This window comes from Chanos chanos, chromosome 4 (genome assembly GCF_902362185.1).
Source record: "Chanos chanos chromosome 4, fChaCha1.1, whole genome shotgun sequence".
Lineage (NCBI taxonomy): Eukaryota > Metazoa > Chordata > Actinopteri > Gonorynchiformes > Chanidae > Chanos > Chanos chanos.
The window spans coordinates 2,995,160-3,020,334 of record NC_044498.1 but is presented as its reverse complement, the minus strand read 5'-3'; the positions used below and the strand labels follow the sequence as shown (position 1 = coordinate 3,020,334).

General features: G+C 45.8%; 1 protein-coding gene across 1 annotated transcript; it reads right to left on the bottom strand.

The window, feature by feature from the left end:
• On the bottom strand, positions 1-24,750 carry dcbld1 (discoidin, CUB and LCCL domain containing 1). Its single transcript, XM_030770778.1, has 15 exons — positions 24,672-24,750; positions 20,827-21,045; positions 18,269-18,418; positions 17,149-17,200; positions 16,272-16,344; positions 12,397-12,530; positions 9,627-9,667; positions 6,968-7,168; positions 4,175-4,296; positions 3,863-4,019; positions 3,202-3,291; positions 3,011-3,095; positions 2,204-2,253; positions 1,434-1,553; positions 1-566 (listed from the first exon to the last, which is right to left on the bottom strand). The coding sequence occupies exons 1-15, from the start codon at positions 24,748-24,750 to the stop codon at positions 1-3; spliced, it is 2,139 nt and encodes a 712-aa protein (XP_030626638.1).
• Between the last annotated feature and the right edge of the window lie 425 nt (positions 24,751-25,175).

Here is a 25,175-nt window from a genome sequence, read left to right as displayed (position 1 = left end):
TCAGGTCCCATCAGAACTGCTGCCCTCCGGGTCCAGTCTCGGACACGCCGTGTTTTTAAGCTTCACGCAGTCCCGAGGGGTGGAGTAGCTCTCCTGCGGCGGGGCGAATTTCAGCTGGGGCCTTCGGTACTGTGAACAACCCCCGTTCTGCAGCGTGGGCTTGCTGATTTTGGGGCTGTCGTACACCCCCTCCGAATGGTTCCTTTTGTCCGTTTTCACCTGGGGGGTCTGGTAGCCCTCCGAGAACCCCCCTGTCACCATCCGAGAGCCGGCGCTCTCCACGGTCTTGAAGGACGGCGTTTTGCTGATGACCACACCCGGCACTGTGTAATTGGTGTCCGACAGGAAGCCGTCCTTGCGGAAGGTGTGGCGCTCAATGATGGGCGTGGCGTACTCGGGCTCCTGATTGGTCAGCGGCAGGGCGTACTGATTTGCTGTGTGGAGGTGGTCGTAGTGTGTGGCGGGGTCGTTGGTGTCGGCTTTGGTGTCCGTGTCCATGGGCCTGAAGGTGGAGCCTTTTCTAGTCACCGTGTCCATGCCGATCATCAGAGGCTGCTGATACTCCGCTGGACAACAACAATAACAACAACAACAACAACAAAATGATTTCAGCTTCTCCTGAAATTTCTCAGTTTAAACAAAACAGCAAAACACCATACAGATAGCTGTCTGTTTGGGCCACCTCCTCGACTCAACAGTATAATCTATTTAAACTCAACAGGGCTGTTGACAACGCTTGGGTTTTTCTGGGGAAAGGAGACTTAAAAAAGGTTGTTGGAAATGATGAGTCTGTCTTGTCTTTGACAATATCGTACAAAAAGACAGAAGGTGAGAGGTGAGTGATGTTTAGCGATGTACTTGAGGGTGACATGACTCACTGATAATTATCGCTCTGTAAGCAGCAGACGCTTTCCTCTGAAGCTAATCTTGATCTGTTAAGATGTTTTAATGACAGACATTCTACAGACATGCTCTAGCTATGACTTTGTGACTCAAACAGACAGCTCAGATTAAGTGTGACTTCACTCTGAAGCCTGATCACTTCAGCTCTCCAATGGACACTGTCTAACGTCTAATAGTGTCCATAGTTTAGCCATAGTGAATTACAATCTGAAAAAATCGTGTAATAAATGTGTGAGCGCATAAGAAGTCAACCTGACCAGGAGTAAAATGTTAGGAGGGAGATGTAGAGAGAAGAGGTTATATGGGCACCAGAGTAAAAACTCCACAAAACTGTCACTGTATTTTGCTGTTAGCTAAGGCTGAAATAGGCCCGTGTTACCAAGAGAATCTCCTCAGTTCTGGAATTACAATAGCAAAGAATGTTTAGGCAAGAACATTCCTTTCTCTCGCTCTCTCAGCCTGTTTGTGTGTGTGTGTGTGTGTGTGTGTGTGTTTTGGAAGTATTGCTCAGAAACAGTGTAGGACATTACCTGCCATCACGCTGGTGACCAGGTCTAGTTTCTGAATGGGTTCTTTCTCAGGGCTGTAGCTGATGGTAAATTCAGTAGACTGGTGCCTGGCAAAAGGCTGTTTCATGTGCCTCCAACACCCTGAACAGGAAGAGCATGAACCAATCAGACAGCTCTAATGACAGGAAGGACCAGCCCACTAGCCTGGTCCCAAATTACACATGACTCTATGGGACAGAAGAATCAGACAGGGATTAAGACAGAGAGAAAGAAAGAAAGAGAGAAAGAAAGAGAGAAAGAGAGAAAAAGAAAGAAAGAAAGAAGGAAAGAAAGAAAGAAGGAAAGAAAGAAGGAAAGAAAGAAAGAGAGAAAGAAAGAAAAAAGAAAGAAAGAAGGAAAGAAAAAAAGAAAGAAAGAAAGAGAGAAAGAGAGAAAGAAAGAGGAAAAAAAGAAAGAAAAAAAAAGAAAGAGAGAAAGAAAGAAAGAAAGAAAGAGAGAAAGAAAGAAAGAAAGAAAGAAAGAGAAAGAGAGAAAGAAAGAGAATGCCAGCTGTGTGAGCGGGGAACACAAACAGGAGCACTGCATCATCGTCAGTTTAACCTGTTCAGGCTTTCACACAGGTGTTTTGACTTAAACCCTTAAATCTGTTGAGCTGTAGACAAGCCCAGATTGGTTTGGAGCCCAGCATGTTTAGGTCTGTCATGTGTGAGTGTGAGGTGTTGTTTCAGAGCGGGTGTGTGTTTTGTTCTCTCCCGGCCCGAGGCGGCGGTGTTTTCGGCTTTGTCACTGACCTGTTTGCTGACTGTCTGAAGAACCGTACGGGTTTTCCTTTGCTTTCTTCCTGTGGGACAGTGACAAACAGCAGCGTGAGCCGCAGTGATAGCACAGACTCCGCCCTTCTCCTCTCAGGGACGCGTTTATCGCACCGGGGCCAGAAAGGCTGTCCCTATTGTTCCGGAAGCATCCCCCCACGCTCGTTCATCACCCTCGCCCCCTCCCCCCCCCCCCCCTCCTCAGCCTCTCTGCCCCCTCCGTCTCCCTGGAGACACAAGCAGCTGGGCGCATCTCCTATCACTGACCTTTGACCTTGATTCACTCTCTTTCCGCGTTTACGAGAAAAAGGGGATAATAAATTACACTGGAGAACAGTGCGCGGCTGTATGTGAGACTCATATTTATCTGCTGTGCTCATTCCCAAACACTAACCAATTCAGTCCATTCAGTTATCAGAGCAAAACACACTGTTAGCATAGTGATTATACAGGTACTTTTTATGTGTGTGTGTGTGTATGCATCTGAGAATAATAAACACACACCCACACACACGGACACGGACACGGACACAGATGTGCTTTTAAAGATCATCTCCAAAACAAGTAAAAGTCAACATTCTCTATCTGCCTGGGAACATAAGAGGAAGACCTCAGGCCTCCTGGAGATGACTTTCACCAAACCCTCAAGGTCAAACACATCTTAAGTTCTCAGCATGAAGAGGAGTTACCTTCCTGACTGAGAACAAGAGCCTGTTCTATCGCTGACTCTGCACACCAGACCAGAAAAGTGACATCGCGCCGGAAGATTCTAGAAACATCACTGACCTGTGAAGCGTCTTGTACACACAGATCCCAACCAGCAGAAGAAGCACACATACAACAGTGGGGACGATGATGACGACCAGTTTGACTGTGAACAGAGGGAAGGATAGCGACACTCATGAGTCACAGAGCGGAAAAAAAAAGGACACATGCCGCGTGCTGATTGGATACGTGGCGTGACGGTGAACACGTACCCAGGTCGGTGTGAGAGGGGACAGGTTCGGTGATATCGGTGCCCGGTGGAGGCTTGGGCTTCGTTGGCATCATCCTCTGAGTCACATTCACTGTGCCAAAGAAGAGACACCATTAACTCCCTCTTCAGAAATAATAAAAAATAAATAAAGAGTTTCTTCAACGCTGACTGGATCATGTGCATTTGTGACACAAGGAGGGAGACTAATTGTTAAAAATGAAAGCATTTTTCACAGAGAGATTCTTTACTTGATGGAGACATATTGCTCTACTGAGTAGAACAGAATTAACAATATGTCTCTATCAGGCACTGCTGCAAAGTCACTCTGGATAAGAGCGTCTGCTAAATAAACAAAAGCTGTTATTGTGAGACAGTCGGTTTCATAACCTGACTCCTGACTCTGTCTGTACAGTTCAGTGTTCTGTCACTAACACACACATGCATTTGTATTCGCACACATACACACACACACACACACACACACACGCACAAGCACTCACACACAGGTTTGAGCTCTGATGTTTGGATAGCTCTGCTAACGCTGTGCACACACACAAACACACACACACACACAGACACACACACACACAGCTCACACCACACACAGACACAGATACACCTACACACACAGAGCACACACAGACACAGACACACACACACACCAGGTGGCGCTCTGGAGTGGGGACAGCCCAGTAGCTCTGCTCTCATGCCGATCCTCTTGTGCCACTCGACAGGAATAACGCGCAGGAACCGCGCCACGATCGCCGGGCGGAAGGTGCTCCGGCTCGGGTGGAGATTATCCAGGTTCCCCTCAAAGAACTAAACGGAGAGAAGCACGTTAAACTGAGATTAAGAGGCTCTGCGCTCCAAGCAGATGGTCAAAGGCACTGGGTGGTTTTTCCTTTTTTTTTGCTTTGATAGGCAAACACATACTGAGATAAAAATAAAAAAAACTGTAACTTGGCTGGTCTCACCGTCTCCTCTGTGCTGTAGTTCTGTGTGTATCTCTTCCAACGATTCTTTTCTTTATACTCTATTCCATACTTTTTGACATAGAAGTCAAACTCCATCAGTGTCGAGCCTGTGGTTACAATTCCTACAAAGCAAAAAAAAAAAAAAAAAAGTTTTCTTTGCAAACATTTCGCATTCAACCCTTTACTTATGGCTTCTCTAGCCCACTATTCCCCTCGGACCGTCGACCAGATCAGTGTCTCCCAGTCCTCCCGGTCCTGCCCATCGAGGCGAAACACGCAGAACTGCGGCGCCTCCGGGGACAGAACTGGCCGGCGGAACGTGCTGGAATGTGTGAGCAGAGATGACACTTCACAGGACAGTCATAACTGCACAATAATGGGACATATCTGTGGCCATGGGCAGCGGTCCCATCCAACCAGAGATTTTGTTTTACTTTTAAAATGACAAACAAGTGAGTGATGCTGACTGAAAATCTACATTTACGCGTGTTTCTCAGGCGTGAGCTCACTTTTGCACGTGTGTTTCTCAGGCGTGAGCTCACTTTTGCACGCGTGTTTCTCAGGTGTGAGCTCACTTTTGCACGCGTGTTTCTCAGGTGTGAGCTCACTTTTGCACGCGTGTTTCTCAGGCGTGAACTCACTCTGCACGCGTGTTTCTCAGGCGTGAACTCACTTTTGCACGCGTGTTTCTCAGGCGTGAGCTCACTTTTGCACGCGTGTTTCTCAGGCGTGAACTCACTTTTGCAGCTTTTCTCTCACAGGGGTTCTGTGTAAAACCCTGAGTGTGAAGTACTCTAAAACATCCACCCTCCAGAACCTAGTCGTGTCCTTTGCCCCCTCCCCCAAACCCTGCCCCGGTCTTACATAGCCTCACTACCATGTGCCCTTTTCTGCTAACGTTTCAAACACTCTAACAGAGGCCTGTGGGAGTGTGAGTGTGAGTCTGTGTTTGTGTGTGTGTGTGTCTGCGTGCGTGAAAGTAACACAAAACATTTCTGAACGCCTTGTAGAGTTTTTAGTCAAACTGCTGTTTATCCTGTTTTTTTGTTTGTTTGTTTGTTTTTTGTTTTGTTTTTTTAAGAGGGCAAGGTCACAAGGACAGGAAGCACTGAGGAAAAACGGGACACAGCCCAGTTACTCAAATACTTCAACTTCTTAAGTCAGCCTGAACTGTTACCATGTGTTTCTCATGAGAAAACTGCAAAGTTCACAGTTACAAAGCAGATTACAGCATTCAATTACAGTCTGTGTGGCATAAAAAAAACCCCAAATCTTAGATTTTTGAAGAGCATGCGACCAGTACGTCTAACACAACAACATCAAACTGTGTCCGTCTAAAGCCCTCCTCATGGCTGAACCACAAATGTTTGGCATGTAATGTGGACTTAACACTGAAGATGTACGACTCTGTTAGGCTTAACTTTTACATGTTTGTCTATTTTCTGTGTGTGCAGTGATGACAGCAGAGAGCAGAACGTGTAATGTTTGAATTGGAGTCAAATTAATGGGGCGGAGGGGTGGGGGGGGCTCTAATGGAGAGGGGCGACATTATTCAGCCTCATTTAGCTGAACTAGATGATGTAACTTCCATTCCGTTAAGAGAGCTTCCTGTTTGTCAGGGTCTGCAGTTTACTTTTTTTTTTTATTTAAAAAGAGAAGATTATTTAAAACGTCAGAACTGCTAAACTGGATACAAAGTGTGCATTCTTTTGTACGAATACACATACACACACACTCTCTCATACAGACACACACAGACACGCACACACACAGACACACACACACTCTCTCATACATTCACACACACACACACACACACACACACACACACACACACAGACACACTCTCTCTCTCACACACACACACACACACACACACACACACACACACACAGAGAGAGCTCAAAATAAATGCGACATCCTGCACGCTCCCCTCTGTAAATACGTCTTTGTAAGCGACTAGCATGTTTATGAGGGCCAAAACAGAAGGGGCTTTCTCTGCATTTGTGCAATGCCGGGAACTATCAGAAATGACAGGGATATCAGGAAAGCTCAGGGTCTCTGTCTCTCTGCATGCTAGTGTGTGTGTCTGTGTGTGTGTGACTTCGTGTGTGTGTGTGTGTGTGTGTTTGTGTGTGTTCTCATGCGCTTAAGGGTTGGAATTGAAAGGCGCTCCACACTCAGTCATGAGGCTGCCCTTCTGTAAGGATAATCAGTGCTTTTTAACACGCTCTCCCGAGACGGGCCCATCCTCAGCCCCTTCTGCCAGATGTGTGTGTTTTACTCTAACCCTATTAGTGCTCTCACCGGACTTCATCGTACGAGAGAAAAACAGAGACTACGCACGTAAGACGCAAACTGGCAGAGCACATGTGCCGGCGACGGCTCCAACCAATCAGTCTCTGTAAAAACCCTGTGAAATTTACATAATACTGCACAATAGTGAAAAGCAGGGAAACACAGACCCAGAGCAGTATCAGGCTTTTGCGATGGAGGCTTAGGGTGACCTGTGGAGACGTGGGGTTGGCTACACACTTAAGAGAGAATTTTGTGCCACACTCAGAAATCACCATCGTGCCAAACATTTAAAAAAAAAAAAAAAACAGATTTTTCCTGGCGGCTTTAAATGGAGAACTTGGCTGAGATGATGGCTTTGATACATTGAATTGTGAGTTGCAGGAGTGTCAATGCTGTGTTTTCTGTGCACAATATCTGTGTGTGTGTGTGTGTGTGTGTATATGTTTGAGTGTGTGTGTGTGTGTGTGTGTGTGTGTGTGTGTGCAAGGCTCTAACCAGTGATCCTCCTCTTCTCTCCCAGGTCCAGCATAAGCCACTGGTTTCTGTTACTGGAGTCTGCAGCCCAGGAGCCCCCAGTGGACAGTGGGTGTGTGCGGTTGGGTGACCAGTCCACCTGACCTCCTCCCGCCCCCCCCTCCTGCCACCAGGAGCTGGCAGAGATAGCAGCAGGATGAAGGATCATCTGCCTCCTGCAGTCTGGAGAGAGAGGGCAGGGGTGTGTGGAAGAGAAAGAGAGGGTGAGTATGTGAGAGAGAGAGAGAGAGAGAGAGAGAGAGAGAGGGTGAGTATGTGAGAGAGAGAGAGAGAGAAAGAAAGAAAGAAAGAAAGAAAGAAAGAAAGAGAGAGAGAGAGAGAGAAATTAGCTGATGAAGCATCAGTGAAATGCTCATATTTGGTCCCATTTTCGTTCTGAAACTCAGAAGCAGCAAAACCGACTAAAGGCTTAGAAATGCCATCAGGAAAGAGCATGCTGAATTTCTGGTTCAGTCTCAAGTTTGTACAGCATAACAAAATCCATGTGTTGGCAATAACTCACTCATGCACTTATTCAACAGGAAGAGTAGGAGGACGAAAAAACCCACCATCTGTACACTTCAAAGCACCCACATGGAGTCCAAACATAATGTAATGTTACCAGAAAATGAAAAAAAAAAAAGGAAAAGTTCTTCCTGAGGGTGCAAAACTAGCAAAGATATCCGGCATGTAAAACAGGCTCTAACCACCAGATTCTTCCAGAATCGAACTTGTGGATGGTGGAATGTCGGTCTGCGGTCCATCCTAAGCAGCCCTGGTGCAGGAGGGGGGGTGTAGAAAGGCAGAGTCAACGGGGGGCCAATGAGATGGCCTTGATTGAAGAGGCCCATGATGACATTCATGGAGGGGGTGAGGGGGTTGAGGCAGGGGGGGGTGATTTAACGGAAGCGTTTGTCACGGCCGTCAGCAGCTGCGCCGTCTCGGTTCTGGCTAATTGGACGGAGGAGGATCTGCGCCAGCTCATTGGTTCTCCTGCCCGCGTTAATCTACCAACGCCCGCGTTAATCTACCAACGCCGAGAGCGCGGCTCTGTCCCGCTCTGCACGAGCCATCGACCCAGCCGTGCCCACCCCGACGCTGTGTGGCAACCGCCGGACCGCTACAGATAATGAGAAGCCTCAAAACACGGTTACAGAAGTGCACCGTTAAACCAAAAAAAAAAAAGGTTTAGTACCATTTTAGTACTTGAAAAAGTTTAGTACCATTTTAGTACTTGAAAACAGGTGTGGGGACTGACCCTGAAAAAGTGTGTCTAACTTTGTATGGAAAACACACTTTCACCGTTTAGAGAACCAAGGAAGAAGAACTATCAGGGTTCTTTTGTTTTTTTAAAACGAGTAAATTTGAAGGGAAAAGCCCGTGAGGCCACTGGATTAACCTGGCAGACGCCGACTGCAGCGGCTTGTCTCTGGCCTGGCTGAAGTCTTACTGTGACAGATTCAAACAACTCCACAAAAAACAAACAAACAAACAAACAAACAAACAAACAAACAGAAACAGAAGAGACAAGAGATTCCCACCACTCCATCCAACAGGGGTTTTTTTTCCCCTTGTTTTTTTCCATTTCCCAAACTGGTTTACAACTCGTCTGTTCACCAGTGTCTGATTAAGCAACTTCCTTATTTCAGAACAGTGTGTACACAGATACCAGCCTAATAAAAGTGACGCATTAAACCAGGCCAGCCTGTGTTAACAGTCCCCAAAAAAGCTATGCATGGGGTCTGAGATACAAAGCTAAACAGATAAACCTTCATCAGGCACTTTTATCAAGACCAGAGAGGCCAGGGAACTTCACACAGAGAGGGCTCCTGAACAGTCAGGACTGCGGTGAATACATTGCTCCCTACACTTTAAATTAAAAAAAAAAAAAAAAAAAAAAAAGGCATGTATGTGAGAGGAGAGGAGCAGAACACACACACAGGGTGATCGAGTGAGCCTGGGCCAAAACATGGCATGTGCCCAAATGAGCCATGGTTTACTAAGCACTCAACATGCGGATGAGTAAGTGAGTGTGTGTGTGTGTGTGTGTGTGTGTGTGTGGCCTGAGCGCTGGTTTCCTCACGATGAGAAGTTCTGGGAGCTGGGTTAACCCTGTAGTCTGGGGTTCATTTTTCTGGCGTGGCTTAGCTCCGCTTAACCCCTCAGAGGGCACAGGTAGCCACAAATCAGCACAGAGCCATTCTGAGTCATCACCTGCATCATACTACAGTGAAGTATTTCTGTCCTGACGGGAGTGATGTCTCACAGCACGGACATGCTCCCGTCCACAGGGACAAGGGTGCTCATCGAATGGTTTGGTTTAAAGCACATACTACGGCTGTCTGAGTCACCTCACCTCAGACGAAATCTGACAGAGGCTAACGCTACCAATATCTAGTAATGTAACTGTGAAGTCTTTCTGTCAGTCCACTACGACACTATTTACTAACACAGTAAGATTTCATTTGGGCAGTGACCTCTTTAAAGACAACCAGACAGACAGACAGACACATACACAGATACATACACAGATAGATACACAGATAGATACACAGATAGATAGATACACAGATAGATAGATAGATAGATAGATAGATAGATAGATAAAAAAAAAAAAGTTCATTTAAAAAAAATTGCTTACCATTGGTGACAAACGTGAAGAGGGTGTCAGACAAAGAGCCACTGTAGGGGGGGGGGGGGGGGGGGGGGGGGGGGGGGGGGGTAGAGGAGAGGAGAAGAGAAGAAGATATCTGTCAGAGATGAGTTGTTAGGCGACATGATTACAACTGCTTTGATAAATGAAGGACTCGACGTGAGAGGGTAACACCCATTTGGGGCCACAAAGGAGCAGACCCCCCACCATCTCCCTCCCCTCCCAAAAACCACGTTAGGTTGATCCCTCTCTCTTTTGTCCTCCCCAGCACCTCCTCCTCCTCTCTCTCTTTACAGACGAAGGGGGGGTGGGTGGGGGTAAATTTGGAGCACGGCGGACAGCTCTGTGTGTTTAATCACAGGGGTCGAAGTGAGGAAATCGCGCGTCTCTCAGCTACTTACTTAAAAACCTGTCATTTTCATAAGGCTTCCTAGACACGACAGCGATTTCATAATTATCTCAGCCACACAGATGAGCTACAGGAGGAAAGGTATAAAAACCATTTTTAACATCTGGGCTTAACATCTCAGCTGATGGGATAGTAATAATTAAGCTTATCTGCACTGTAGAGTGCAAATGAGCTCAAACGGACTTAATAACACCCATCATCAACTGTTTAACATTTAAATATAATTGTAGGGGAGGACTTTAGTCATTTAGTGGATTCTACAGCATACTGCAGTGGGTTAATCCAATTCGAAACACACTCATATATCTGCAATACCCACTTCTGAGAGCCATTCAAATTTCCGGATGTAACAAAGACCATTTCTCAAGTGGAAAGTGATTACTGAGGTGGATATTGATCCTTATTTTCCAATTAGACTGAAGTTGACCCCGGGGGCTCTTACATAACCCAGCATAATCAGCTTTAGTGCAGAACGCGTTTGATTCCTGGCTTAGGGTTTTGGAAACACCAGTTGTCCGGGTAAACTCCGCGTAATGTCTAGCTGACAACAAGCTGAGTTATGAGGGTGAACTTGTCTTAACAGCGCAGCACAATCGAATCAGTGCGTTTTCATAGCTCGCATACCTCCGCTTTAAATACCGTTTGAATGTTACAGTTACCATCAAGTTAAGACAACTCAACTATTCACTGCTTTTGGCCAAAAAAAAAAAAAAAAAAAAAAAGAAAAAGAAAGATAAAAATAAAAGGTACCGCTTTAAAACAGCAGGTAGGTCTAATGTCCTGAGCCTTATCGAGCTAACAGCTCATCCTGAACTGACGGCCTGGTATTTCCCTAACTTGTGAATTAAGCGTTCACGTTTTATTTGTGTAATTAAACGTCATAAAATCTTGCATAACCCTTTTGTGGGCATGGTGTGTGTGTGGAATGTGCTTGTTAACGTAGTGTGTGATGGAATTACTTAGACTGGAAGACTCTTAAGATTGGACCTATAAAGCACTAGTTGGGCAACTTCTTCTTTTAATTTCTTTTATCAATATCAAATCACTAAATAGTTCTAATTATTAGATAAATTGATCCTTTATTCTCAAGTGTGAGTGATAAAATAATCACTAGAAAAAAAAAGAAAGAAAAAGAAAAGAAAACCCATACTCCACAGAAAAGGCGCTGAGTAGATTAGAGCACAGCAGAGCTCAAGTTAAATTTTTCAAAAAGATCTGAATGGTTTTGGGACTCCCATCAGCATGGGCAGCTGTCGGGCTTGGTGACACAATACTAACACACTTCTTTTTTCTGTTTGTTTGTTTGTTTTCTTTACACACACACAATGGGCTTTGACATATCTGACATTTTCAAAGGGTCAGATTGAAGCACAGCACTCAGTAATCTGGACACTCAATCAATGTAAGGTCATTCCAGAGCTAAATCACACTGTTGAGCTTATCAATGCCACATGGATTTTTTTTTTTTTTTTTTTTTTTACAGAGAACTCTCAGTCATAGCGTTCACATTACAGGGAGGTGTTTGCCTACCCCTGTATGCCTTATGTATAACAATCTTAAAAGCTTAAATACAAGAGGTACATTTTCTCAAGGTTTTAAATCACAAGATGTTAGATGTTAGCCAGCTCTGTATATGACTGTACTACATACACCTAGAGTTTTCCCAACAGTCTATCAGTCCAACACTCAGCAATGAGTAGCAACATCTATTTTTCTCTCAGTCTCTACCTCTCTGCCTCTAAGTGATTAATCTGTGGGGGAGACACGAGGCTTTTTCTGACAAACGGTTGTTTCTGACTCATTCATCATGACTGCAGGAATGTTCATCCTCCCTCTGGCCCAGAAGGAAAAAAAAACAAAAAACAATCAGAATGCAGCTCTGTCGTGGAAGCGGCAGGCCAAGGTCACGGACAGCATGTCAAGGTCACAGACGGCACACGGAGCATCCGTTTGAAACACGGAGATTCAGCAGGACTGACACCCACGCAGTCGACGCGGGCTTCTCAATTAGACGTTCGTTATTGGATTCCTCGAGTTTAACGCTCTATCGCTGGACGGCATTCGAGTCTAGACCGTCTCTTAAAGAAAGCTCTAGGAGGCTTAAGCGTAGGAAGCGCATCCGTTCATTTCTCAAACGTCGGATTAAGACCAAACAGAAATTTCTACACGAATGCTTTTGATTGCAAGAGCGCTTTTGGTGACGGGGACACAAAATTTTAAACAATCCTTTCATCATATGCTAAGATTTGCCAACATGGTTCTGAACATTACTAAAAATGTTTAACACATTGTAGTCAGTCTGTATGACATAGAGTTAAAAAGAAAAGAAAAGAAGAAAAACACACTCACTCTTTAGACTGGATTCCATTGGCTCGTACAGCAGGATAGTGACTGCAGCCTGGGTGTTCCTCCACTGTAATGGGTCCTCCCAGTTCATCCAGTATAACTCCAGCATGGACCGCTGCTTTACACAAAACTGACATCTAAGAGGGGAAAAGATACACAAAATCACCCACAACACTCAAACACACACACACACGCGCACAAACACACACGCGCACACACACACACACACATAATCACGCACAAAATCACCCACAACACTCAAACACACACACACACGCGCACAAACACACACGCGCACACACACAAACACACATAATCACGCACAAAATCACCCACAACACTCAAACACACACACACACGCGCACAAACACACACGCGCACACACACAAACACACATAATCACGCACAAAATCACCCACAACACTCAAACACACACACACACACACACGCGCGCGCACACACACACACACAAACACACATAATCACGCACAAAATCACCCACAACACTCAAACACACACACACACACACGCACAAACACACAAACACACATAATCACGCACAAAATCACCCACAAACACACGCACAAACACATGCTCAAACACACGAACAAAATCACACACAAACACACGCACAAAATCACCCACAAACACACGCATGAACACACACAAATACAGGCATTTTCAAGAATATGAACCACGAGGAGGAATCTATCTGAACAATTGGGATTGAATGAAAACAGAGTCTAAATGTGGCAGGACTGTAACTGGATATCAACCCCCCTAGACTGATCCTTTCTCTCTCTCTCTCGCTCTCTCTCTCTCTGACTCTCTCTCTCTCTCCCCCAACTCTTCATTCTTTTCATATTTTGGGACCTATTTGCAGAGGTAATACCCCAGGAGAGAACATTCCAGCATATGACAGATGTTACGGGCGCATTTTCTAGTTCCATCCATTCATCTTGGTCAGCTGCTCTCACTCAGGCATTTCAATCAAATTTACGCGGACATGCCGCTATCCGCGGAACGAGTGCAAAACAGGGAGGGGAAAAAAAAACAAAAACAAAAAAAAAAAACCCTGTGCATTTTCACTTGTGGCATAGTTCAATTAAAGTGTGAAAGAAGGACGCATTGTAATTTCATTCAGGAGCAACAATTACGGTGATTGTAGCTGACAGGAATGCTACAAACATGCCTTTCTGAACGCTGTTAAGGAAAGCAGTGCTTTGTCAGAGCAAATACCTCTGGAATAACACCCTGAATGAGAAAAAGAGCTTCCTTTAGGGGTGAGCATGAAGGGTGGGCTCAGCTTAGAGAGGCGTTTACAGATTAATGGCATTTCTTTTTCTCCCCCCGCCCCCCCCCCCCCCCCCCCCTCTCTCGCTAGGTGGAAAGAGTTGCGGATCATTTGTATTTTTCAAAGTGACTTTTGTGATGTGGACAACACAGGGGCTCATTAGGGTGGGGTTACCAACAATCATAGATCATTAACAACAACTTAAAACATCAAAGAACATCTGTGACGCGTTACACGCTCACGCGATTCGCACTCTCTCTCTCTCTCTCTGTGTCTCTCTCTCCCTCTCTCTCTCTCTCAGCTCTCCTATAAACCCAAATCTCAGGCCACCAGTCCACGAGAGAGAAGATTCACTCAGGTCCGTACAGCGCGGGCTTGGTTGTGTTGGATCTGGGGGTGGTCTACAGACGCTTGTTAAGCTTAATTGACCCCCCAGCGGGAGCAGTTATTCTGACGCGGAAACAACGGGCGCATTGTGTCTTATTTGAGGGGAAAAAAAAGAAGAAAAAAAAAAAAAAAAAGAGGAACACAGCTGCTCACCATTCAGGCTGATCTGCATCATCAACCTGGCCATTAATCCAGGAGAACAGCGTAATTACAGACCACTTTCTTCTCTGTGACAGACTGTATCAATCAACTGCAATGCCACACTAACACCGGAAGAGCTACAGCTCCGAGTTACGGTGTGAAATGCGCCTGTGTTTCAGACCCGCTCTGCGCTTAAGCCCGGCCTCACAAGGTCGTACTCTGGGGCACAAACAAACAGGGGCATTTCTGTTGGTGGTGCAAACTCTCTCTTCCTGGTACCCCTGCTCTCTCAGCTTCGGCCTCGCTGCGCTCCATTCCAGTCAATCATTAACCTAAAAGCAGAAGGCTGCTTCGTGTGGAGGATGTAGCCGTGTCAATAAACTCTCCGGAGGTGACTCCCAGGCCTGGCGCGGGCCTGTCGAAATTATGACACGACGACCTTCACAGCTCCAATTACCGTAATGCATGAACGGAACCATTCTCAATTCTGATCCAATACCAGTGCGGTAAACCTCCGGGTCACATTAAGTCATCCAAAAACATCCTGAACACTCATTATATTATGTTTCTGTGCACTGAGCTGATCTGCGTGTCCGTAGATATTCTGTGTCCTTTGCGACTCAACTGTAGAGAACGGTGTTCTGACTCAGCGTAAGTCTAATAGAGTTTGGGAACTTAAAGAACTGCTGTATTGGAGCTGTTGGCTTCAGACCCGAAGGTGCAGTTCCATAACGAAATCTAGGACTCGGTGACGTTTTAAACGAACACAAAAACGCAGCAGGGTCATATCGTCTCTGGTTTAAGAGACCCACGCTTGATCCGCTCTTACAAACGCGACCAAACACACGCGCTCATCGATTGCAGGGACACCTAAAGCCTCTCTATTTAAAAAAAAAAAAAACACGCCCACACGTCAAAGCCGACAGCAGCAGGTTCCTTATCTCCACGCATTGTTAGGAGAGACCCCCCGCCGTGGGCCTAGAGTTCTCTCCCCTTCTGTCTGACACACACACACACACACACACACAGAGGACTCACTGCATGGCTGGAGCTACAGAAGTGAAGAGGCCTTACTCACAACGGTCTTGCTGAGCGGATTAACAGACAGAATCTGGAGGACAGGGGCGGAGGGGTAGACGGGGTGGAGGTGATGGGGCAAAGGGGTGGAATAGAGACTAAAGTACAATATTATTATTGGAATAAGTTGGTCTACTGCTGCTTCATATCGATGTACTATAAGATATTAAAGTTAGAATGAGAGAGTGGGGCTCTATTAGCATAAAAAATACCTCATTTCTCTTCTTCTTTTTAACAACAGCCACTTGTTTCTTCACGCACTGGTTCAATTCTGATTAATGACCAAGGTTTGATGGAAGGACCCAATCAACAGTGTAGCACATACAAATGTCTATTCAATATGGATTTGACCTACAGTAGCTAAGCTGCTCACAGTGCTAAGCTGTACAGTACTATGCATACTAGTGTCTAAATACCAGAATGTATAATCCCATTCCACACACACACACACACACACACACAGACCGTGTGAGGGGACCCAGTGAACTGGACACAGGGGTTTAGCCAAACTCTGAGGTAAGCCAGTGCTTTAACCCTGTTTCAGCATAAAAACGCTATTATGTAAACGGCTTTCAACATTCAACGAGTGACTTCAGGAAACAAGAGGCCCTGTGACCACAGTGCTGTACTGCCTGAGGGCACCAGTACACACACACACACACACACACACACACACACACACACACACAACTCCATCCCAAGACAATCAATGCAAAAGAGAGTTACAGTAGACATGGTCAAGCTAGCTAGTAGGCTGGAGTGTTCCAGGACACACAGATAGACATTTCTGTCTTGTAAACTACCTTTTCCATCGCAGTTTTGACACCCCCCCCAACATACACACACACACACACACACACACACACACACACACACACACACACACCCCTTCAGGACAGCTTGGCTATGTAGGGATCGTGCTTCACTTAAACACGGACAGTAAGGAGGCAGTGAGGAGAAGAGTGGGGCATTGACTCACATGTCTGTAGCCCTCAGACACATCCCCGGATAGGTATCCGTCCACCGCACCGCAGCCGGCCGGGCAGTACTTCCTGTGAGAGGAGACAATGGAGAATGAGCGGTAACCATGAGGTTTGTCTCCTGATCTCTCTTCCACTTAAACACACACACACACACACAAAAATAAAAAAACACCAGTCTACACAAAGGCTGAGCCAGATACCGGTGAGCGCTGCAGCAGGTTAATGCATGGGATAGCCTAGCCAACCACGCTAACTCTGTTGGCTGTGTGTTTTTCTGTCCAGACGGACATTCTCACTGTGTTAGTTATACAGCGGACGAAGTAACAGAATGTACGCGTGAGGGGATGAGGCATATGGGTATGGAGCTACATATCTGTCCCTGTGTTCCAGTCGATGTATGAGGAACAGGAGGGTTTGCTTTCTATACAGCTGAATTCAACAGCCGGGCTCTGATTCCACAGGGCTCCTAATCCGTGTCCGTCTGACTGCTATGAATATGAATTTGTGTGAGATCCATATCAGTCCGAGAGCTGACTGAATTAAGTAAACAACATGGGTCCAGGATCTGCATATGGAGCACATGTAAGGAGAGCCATCTGGTTCTCTATACTGAGAGCTGATTCTGTTTCCAAAACAGAGAACCAGGGCCAATCACATTTCAGCTGTCGCTCACAACAGAACACACAACAAAAACTTAAATGTGCCAGGGATGAAAATGAAAATGCAAAATTTGAAAACATCTAAGATGGAGGGGTAGCAAAATTCACACTGTTGGGCTTTTCTGCTCAATACCTTGTAGCCAGACACACACACACACACACACAGAGAGAGAGAGAGACAGACAGACAGAGAGAGAGAGAGAGAGAGAGTTACCTGTATTTTGTAGCTGAGGAATGGCTGCCTCTGTCCAGACAAGAGAGCAGGTCTGCGGAGGGACACAGAGAGGGGAGGGAGCAGTGAGGGGAGGGAGCAGTGAGGGGGTAAAAATGGAAATTCTGTCTCCTCAGACTCCACAGTGACAGGAAACCAGCCTCAACACAACAACAGCACAACAGGACACAAGTCACACAACAGGATGAATAGCCCTCTTCCTTCAGCAGTTTGGGGCAAACACACACACACACACACCCGATCACATATATATATATATATATATATATATATATATGTCTGAACAATCAGGAAAAACACACACACAGAGACAATGAGAGACATGCACTGTCAGCTGAGAGGTTGAGACATGACTGATTCACAGAGATTGATTGTAACTGTGTGTTATCTGGGAGTTTGTGTCTATGTCTCAACACGCAGACCGAGAGAGAGAGAGAGAGAGAGAAAAAAAAAAGGAAAAGAAAGGAAAAGAAGAAGAAGAAGAAGCTGCGAACGCGTCCCCGGCCGAGGAGGAGGAGGAGGAGGCATGTCAAGACACAGACCAGAGGAGCCGCATGACTCCCACTGAGCAGAAGGGAGACCAAAGGTCATCCGTGAGACACACATGCATACGTCTTACGGACCGGGACACTGGACAGAGCAGAGGACATGGTGTGGTGTGACGTGACGGCGATAGCTAAATGGACGCCGGGTAAGGGTTTACACCTGGGTCCTGAGTGTTCTGGTGACTGAACCGTTCAGAACCTGTCTGTCGTGAGAGTCAAAGGCCTAACTGAGGGCCTAACACACAACCAAGTCTGAACTTAGCTTCATCACGACGCCCTCACAGCGGTCATGAAATCATAAAGGACAGGAAAGCCATTCATTGAAAAATATTTATAAATACATAAAAGACCTTAAGATATATATATAAATACACACACACACACATATATCCTAAGGTCTGAAATGTAAAGAGTAACAGATGGAATGTTCAGCCTAAGTTGAAACAGTAAAACTGTAATTATGGGAGCCTTATTTTATTATAATCTAATTTAATTTACAGAAGTGGGTTTGTAAAAGTCAGTCAGAAAGGTGAAGACAATGTGACTTGAAGACGTACCTCGGTGTTCTCCGGTGGAGTAGGTCAACAGGAAGCCTCGTCCTGAGATGTGCCTGCTGCTCCGGAACTGGACCGTGACCTCGCTGGCGTCGACGTAGAGAACCGTAAGGTTCGGATGGGACTTCAGATTACCACAAAACGGCCCGTACACTAACAGGTCAAACAGAGGCAAGAGAAAGGTCTTAGTCAATCCTGACGCTAGCATCGAACACTTAAAACAACAACCACAACAACAAAAATACAATCCAAAGGGTTCATACGAGGGGAGCGTTGACATACCAGAACGCTGAATCAGCATTGAGTACATATTTGTGGATATGCGTCACTTTCAAATACTTATGACAGGTGTTTTAAACACGTATAAAGCATTAGGCAGTTGAGCACACATTTGAGATGATAAATGTAAATCTCCGTGATTGCACACACACACACACACACTGGAACACACAGGACACTGATCGTGAACGTGTATCATAGCGTACTCAGACAAAGCACTGTGGAGGGCATTTCTCTCACACTGATAGACCAGCAGAGGTGGCCAAGGAGGAGCTCTGACATCACTGCTGTGTGTGTTCAGACTGGTGGGGGGGCCGACATGGACAAACCAGACCTGGGGCGGGCAGGCAGCCTTTCCTGCCCAGCAGGCTCTGCTTCAGGCTCTCCCACCTCAACCGCACTGCTCCCAGCGGGGTCATTAGTCACCTTTAGGACTCACCGCTGCCCCGCCCACCGTGACACACACAAACCCCCTGGCGGACACGCCCCACGATCACCTGAACATTGTCCTCTGCCCTACCTTTCAAAAGGAGGCAGGGTAAAATCATCCATTCCTCTGTCCAGGGCAGGAATCATACTATGAATGATTTCCGACCCAAACAAAAGAAGAGTGAAGACTCCCCCCCCCCCCCAACACCCCACACCCTGTCCTCCAACACCACCCCCTCCCCCCAGAGTTTAAAACCATGACACCGGGGCATTGTCTGCGTTAGGGGCCTGTGACAAACGGCATGGCTCTGTTTCACCTGATCTGTAAATCAACAGTCAGCCCAACCAGTCAGGACAGCAGCTCAAACTCACAAGATGTCTAGGGTTTGCATCAGTTTTCTCAGGGCTTGACATGTTAAAGGTGGGAGAAAGACACTCAAATTACACCCAAGTACATCCATCAGGAACGCTTTTTTCGGTCTTCTCTTATACAAAGGTATCAGAATACCAGGAAAAAGGGTCAGCTTTGCCCTAAAACCCTCCCAAGTGAATTCTGAACGTTGATTACGATTGTCTGGACAACGAATCTGTTGCAAATGATACAAAAAAAAAGTCCTTCAAAATACGAGACAGGTCTGCAGATTTCCAAGCTAATTTGCTTTCTTCTGTCTCATTTTACGACATTCTTCAGGAAACGACGGACTTTCATTCGTTCGAGAGAGCGAACGCGATATCTCCGGTGCCAGTTTTCAAACGTCCCCTGACACGCACGCCGCGCTTCAGTTGGCAGAGGGGCATTCTGTTCCTGCCCGAGCGCTTGTGGTTTTCTTATCAAACCGCCTCCGCTGCCGACTCACCGTTCCGCTCTGGCCGAGGGCGTCGCGGCCTTCAGACCGTCCGCAGAAAGCTCATCGAGTCTCGCTCTGAGACGCTCGACCGGAGAGGAACAAACCGTTACCGAAGCTGGCTAAAGGCCCAAGGGGAACGCCGCGTTTTTGTGGGATGCCGCTCTGCTCTGCTCTGCTCTCGACAGTCGTGTAAATGCAGGCAGTCAATTTAAAGGAGTTCATGCGCTCAGAGGCAGTCTATATTCAGCTAACAGACTAGGAGCTCAGATGCACTGATGTAACACTGTTATTCTTCAGTTAGGTCATACTAAAGCCTTCATGAAGCCACACGTGTGGGAAATTTTTTCGCCTTTGATACTGCACTGCCGTGTACGAAAAGAAGATGTCGTTTCCTCGTACGAGTTAAAAAAAAGAAAAAGAAAGAAAGAAAGAAAACCACTTCCACAACACCTGGCACCATCATGATACAATTCCCTTGGGGAAACACAGTCAGTCCCAAAAATAGAAACACTTAATGTGAGCATGTCTCATCCAAAGAGAATCAGCCTAACTCTACAACCATATGAATCAACCAGTATGAACGCACAGGAAACAGGTACGGAAAAGTATAGCGCAAAACTCGACGACAATCTGGATTAATGGAACAGAAAACTGCATGCGACTGCTCTTTGCACATTGTGCTTTCTCTGAAATATTTTAATCATATCTTTGGGCAATTTTTTTTACCTCATCCAGCATACTCTCACTCCAGTGAATAAATGGAAATGCGATTAGTTTTTAGAGGATTTTACACGCATTACATTTTCAAAACATATCCTGAACTGAACTGATTCCTGATTCCCCTTGTCTAATACCAAGTTTTGAAGATTGTAGACACATGCTAGTATTGAGTTGCTGAGTCCAACAGGTCTGCGGTGACGACGCCTCCACCATCAATCGAAGATGATGATGAAGATGATGATGGTGATGGTGATGAGGAGGAGGATAGTCATGAGAACCACTCACCGTGTTCTGGTCCGTACGGCCACTTTAGGATCTTCAGATAATCGGACTCGCAGTCCTGACCCTCGATGTCCAGGTCGCCAAATCTGAGGAATACGCCCTGGCCGCCAGGCACCGTGATGACCTTCTCGCACCACGAGTTGTTGGGGTAAGTGCCTGGGTAGTTTTTAGAGGAGAGAACACCGCTCTCCGGACCCAGGACAGAGTGGCCACAGCCGTCATCTGAACGAGACAAACAGAAAAAGAAAAATTGAAAGAACTACATAGATCAGCCCACGACAGAAAGTTAACAAAAACACTCCATGACTTCTACCACACACCAGTGGGAACCTGTCAGACCAGTTCTGCCCACGTCCTTAAAGGGGAACACTTACGTTGATTGTTGTGATTTGGACAATTACCTCTTCATTAAATCAACAACACCACCTCCCCCCACCCTCCCAACCTTTAACTGAGTGGACAAATATTGACTTATTTTTTTGTTGTTTATATTTTGATACTCAGTGAGAACAATAACGCCTGACTTTTGTGGGCTAAGTGAGAGGAATCAGCTCTACATCCTGTCTAAACGACAGACAGTAAAGGATGGTGCATCCTGGCCGCCTTGTTAACAAATGGAGGGGGGTAATAACAAGATTACCCACCACTCAGAAAACTTCACACTGGAAAATGACAGTTCTCTGTGTTTATTTAAACATTTAACCATTAAAAAAAAAAAATCTTTTGTTTGGACATTCAGTGCCAATGAAGCCATGGCTATTAGTGACATAGTCAATCAGCTTAGTTTGGAGAGTGTTTAAGGTGGTTGAAGATCATCTAAAATCATTCCTTGATCATCAAATAATCATTTCCTGGTGAAAAAGTTCTTTTAAAAAAATCATGAGAAGGGCTGGGTTTCCCCTTTTAAGCTTGACAGGTTACACGACACAGAGATTCACAGAAAATCCTGGGGATTTTATTACGTTACTACAAACACATTCATATGAACCAAGAGTTACCCTCTCCGTTTTATCAAAGCTGTTCGGGATCATTCTGAATGAACATACTGTTTGTTCCAGTGATGTACCCGAATAGGAAAGGAACTGTCTAATGAAATCAGATGTTGAGCAGAGACTAGCCTGTACATGCCAGCAATGAACAGTGCATTCAGCACTGACAAAGACACCCAAAACACTCTCTCTTTCAACCTTATACAATAAATTAAGCTATTTTTCTTTTTCTTTTTTTAGTGAGGCACCACCTCCAGAAACGTATACTTGAGTTATGGCGAAACAGACGAGGCAGCCATCCAGGCCGAGAGTGAAGTTGGCCCCACTGCAGAGAGAGCGTATGGGCATTGCCATTGGACGGCAGGAGAGGTGTGGAGGCTTGGAATGGTCAGCTGCTGGAGGCCAGGGCCATCATGCAGCCCCTGCCCAAGGCCAGAGGACGTGTGTGGTGAATGGAGGACAGGCTCCCACGCTGGGGAGGAACGGGTGGGGGTGTGGGGATGGGTGTGTGTCTTGTCCTTGCTTTACCGTTAAGTTAAGCTAGTGTCTCTCACACAAGCTAAGCACTGACACCTGTGACTGCACCAACACCAACTGACAGCTGGGACCAGTGAAACCAGCAGCCCTGGAGTTACAGAGAGTGCTTCTGTATGCATCTCTCACTCCCACACAAAGTCAGCGCTTCGCTGGCCAATGTTTGAGGGGAGGGGAAGGGGGGGGGGGGGGGGGGGGGGGGCAGTGAAAAAATGACACATGATGAGGAGGATCTGACTGTCAGCAGCACTGAAGGGTAAGGTGAACATGAGGTTGTCTATGCGCTAATGAGGCGGTCGAATACAAGCAGGCATCTGACGTTAGCCAACATTATGTCAGTGAAACATATCCACAATATATATATTATACGCCCTACTACATACACACACACACACACACACACGCACACACAGCAGCCTTTGTGGCAGGAGCTGAACACGGTCCAGATGTGGTGCGGTGCTTGCTGACTGCAGTGAGCTGGAAAAATGTAAACAGGATGTACCCACCTGAGGGCAGGTGGGAGAGCTATGACATCATCCAGTAACCACTGGACGTACCCAAAGAAAACCCAGCTGCATGTGTATTAGGGAGCCGGTGCTAAGCCATTCAGGCCACGTGACCACTCCACGGCTCTGACCAGACGGGTCTGTTTAATACAGGAGTGTCTCCAGACACTGGGGCTTTGATGGTGATGTGCTGTGCTATATGCAGAAGGCAACCAGATCTGCTTACCTAAAAGGGTTGTTTACCAACCATTTATTGTTTTTTTAAACAGCACAAAAGAACACCACGGACAAACACATGCGCGCACACACACACACACACATACACAAACAAATACACACATGCATACAGAGTAAAATCTCAGAGTAAAACTCAACTACAAAAAATGACTAAAAAGATGTGCAGAGTCTATGGGAGCCTTCTCTATGGTTTTAAAAGTTTCCATACAACGGAAAACTCTCATACCGAGGACTAAAAAAAAAAAAAAAAAAAAAAAAAGAGGGGGGGGGGGGGGTGCTTGCATTATTTATGTCAGCCATTTAAGTGAACACCTGGCTACTAAGTGCCCCCAGGAGGAAAAAAAAAAAGGAAAAGAAAGAAATATTCACATGGGAGAGCATTTAGCATGTACGGGCAATGTGACTGTGGCTCTATTCACGCTGAGTTCTAGCGTAACGGAGAAAGCCAACGTCTGAGACATGAAGTCATGCGGTTCTATGGACACACAGTATAAAGACACAATCAACCGCACACGGCTACGTCCCACCTAAAAACACCAGGTCCGGCTGCTCTTTAGTTTTTAACAGCATACGCGGTACTGTTGAATTTTGTGGAGTTGACGGTGTCCTCTCACTGGCAGGAGACCATGTCAGCTTCTCAGAAGCAACGCCAGAATATATACAACAGGCAACCACTGTGTGCGGAGGATGAACATTTACAAAGTCCATACTAGCTGCTGTCTGAGAGTCCGAATCTTATTTTCTCTTAAGCACAATTATCAGCTCTTCAACAGAAACCTATTGTGAAGATCTGATACAGTAAATGCTGCCTTCGCGCAGCACGTGAGACGTTCTTTCCCCCCCAACCAGGCAACAATTCAGTCAATCCACTAAACAATTTAAACTGTTGTACAAAACTCTTTACATACCGACGGACACGTAAACCCGGCGTTCAGACAGAAAGTATATGTGAAATCGCGAGATCATAGCAGACCACCACTAATTAATCGTTAAAACGAAACATTCTTGACTGGTTGAAACACTCCATTGGTTAAAAGAGCTTTGCATTACAGTAATTTTACCACGAGGTAGGTTTATGTGACGCTATATGGAACCATGACGAGTGGTAAACGGTGAATTTTTAATTCTGATTTCCCTTTTCCATTCAGAGAGAAGGTACTTAACATGTCTCAGGACATGCTCTACACAAATTCAGCCCCGTCGATTAACCAATTGTGTATTCAGCCTTAGTAACTCACATGCGTTCAATTTTGAAACAATTCCACTTTTTGGTTGCTGACTGTAAAGTTAGAAAAGGTCAGGCGTTAAGGATCCAAGACACGTCGAGTTTGGCTCAAACAATTTGTCAAAGGTCAACACACAGAAAGCATATTCGGATTCTCGCCAAATTTTTCCCTTGAGTTAAGATACAGGATTTCGTCTTATGCAGAGCGCATATTCAATTAGTAATCAGAGACCATGAACAACTGTTAGTCCATCAATAATTACTCCATTCACAACAAATGTAGGATAGCTATAAAGTAAAGTAACTTGGTGCAGTAGTTCTCTTAGCTAATGTGTTGTGCTAGCTTTGGTTACTTACCCAGATTCTCGGCGAACAGAAACGTGTGAAGTGTGGAACAAATGAAAATGATCCCATACAATCCTCCGTTCCCGGACATCTCAGCTTTGAGGGACTTGTAAACAATAATAAAACGTGGAAACGCATTTGTTAGGCTTCAAGGACCATATTTGAGACTAAGGAAGGTTTGTAATTCGTATGATCTGGAGAATCGCTAACTACACAGCCTTGGAGCTGTCTATGCTTGTAACTCAAAATTCCTTGGATGAACTCTTCCGTGTTTTCCCGCATGCGGCACCCAGTGGTCACCCTACCAGTTCATCAGGTCTGGTTTCCTCAAGAGAGAAGACAGCGACAGACATGTACAGGGATTCGTGCACAGACAAGCGTGAGCTGACTGTGTCAGCACCTTATTTAAAGCGAACATTCGAATAATAAAAAAGACAGGGTATGAACCAAGCCCTAGTCACCGCTAATCAGGTAAACGAATACATTGTTCCTTGTTCACATTAGTCCTTTCATCTT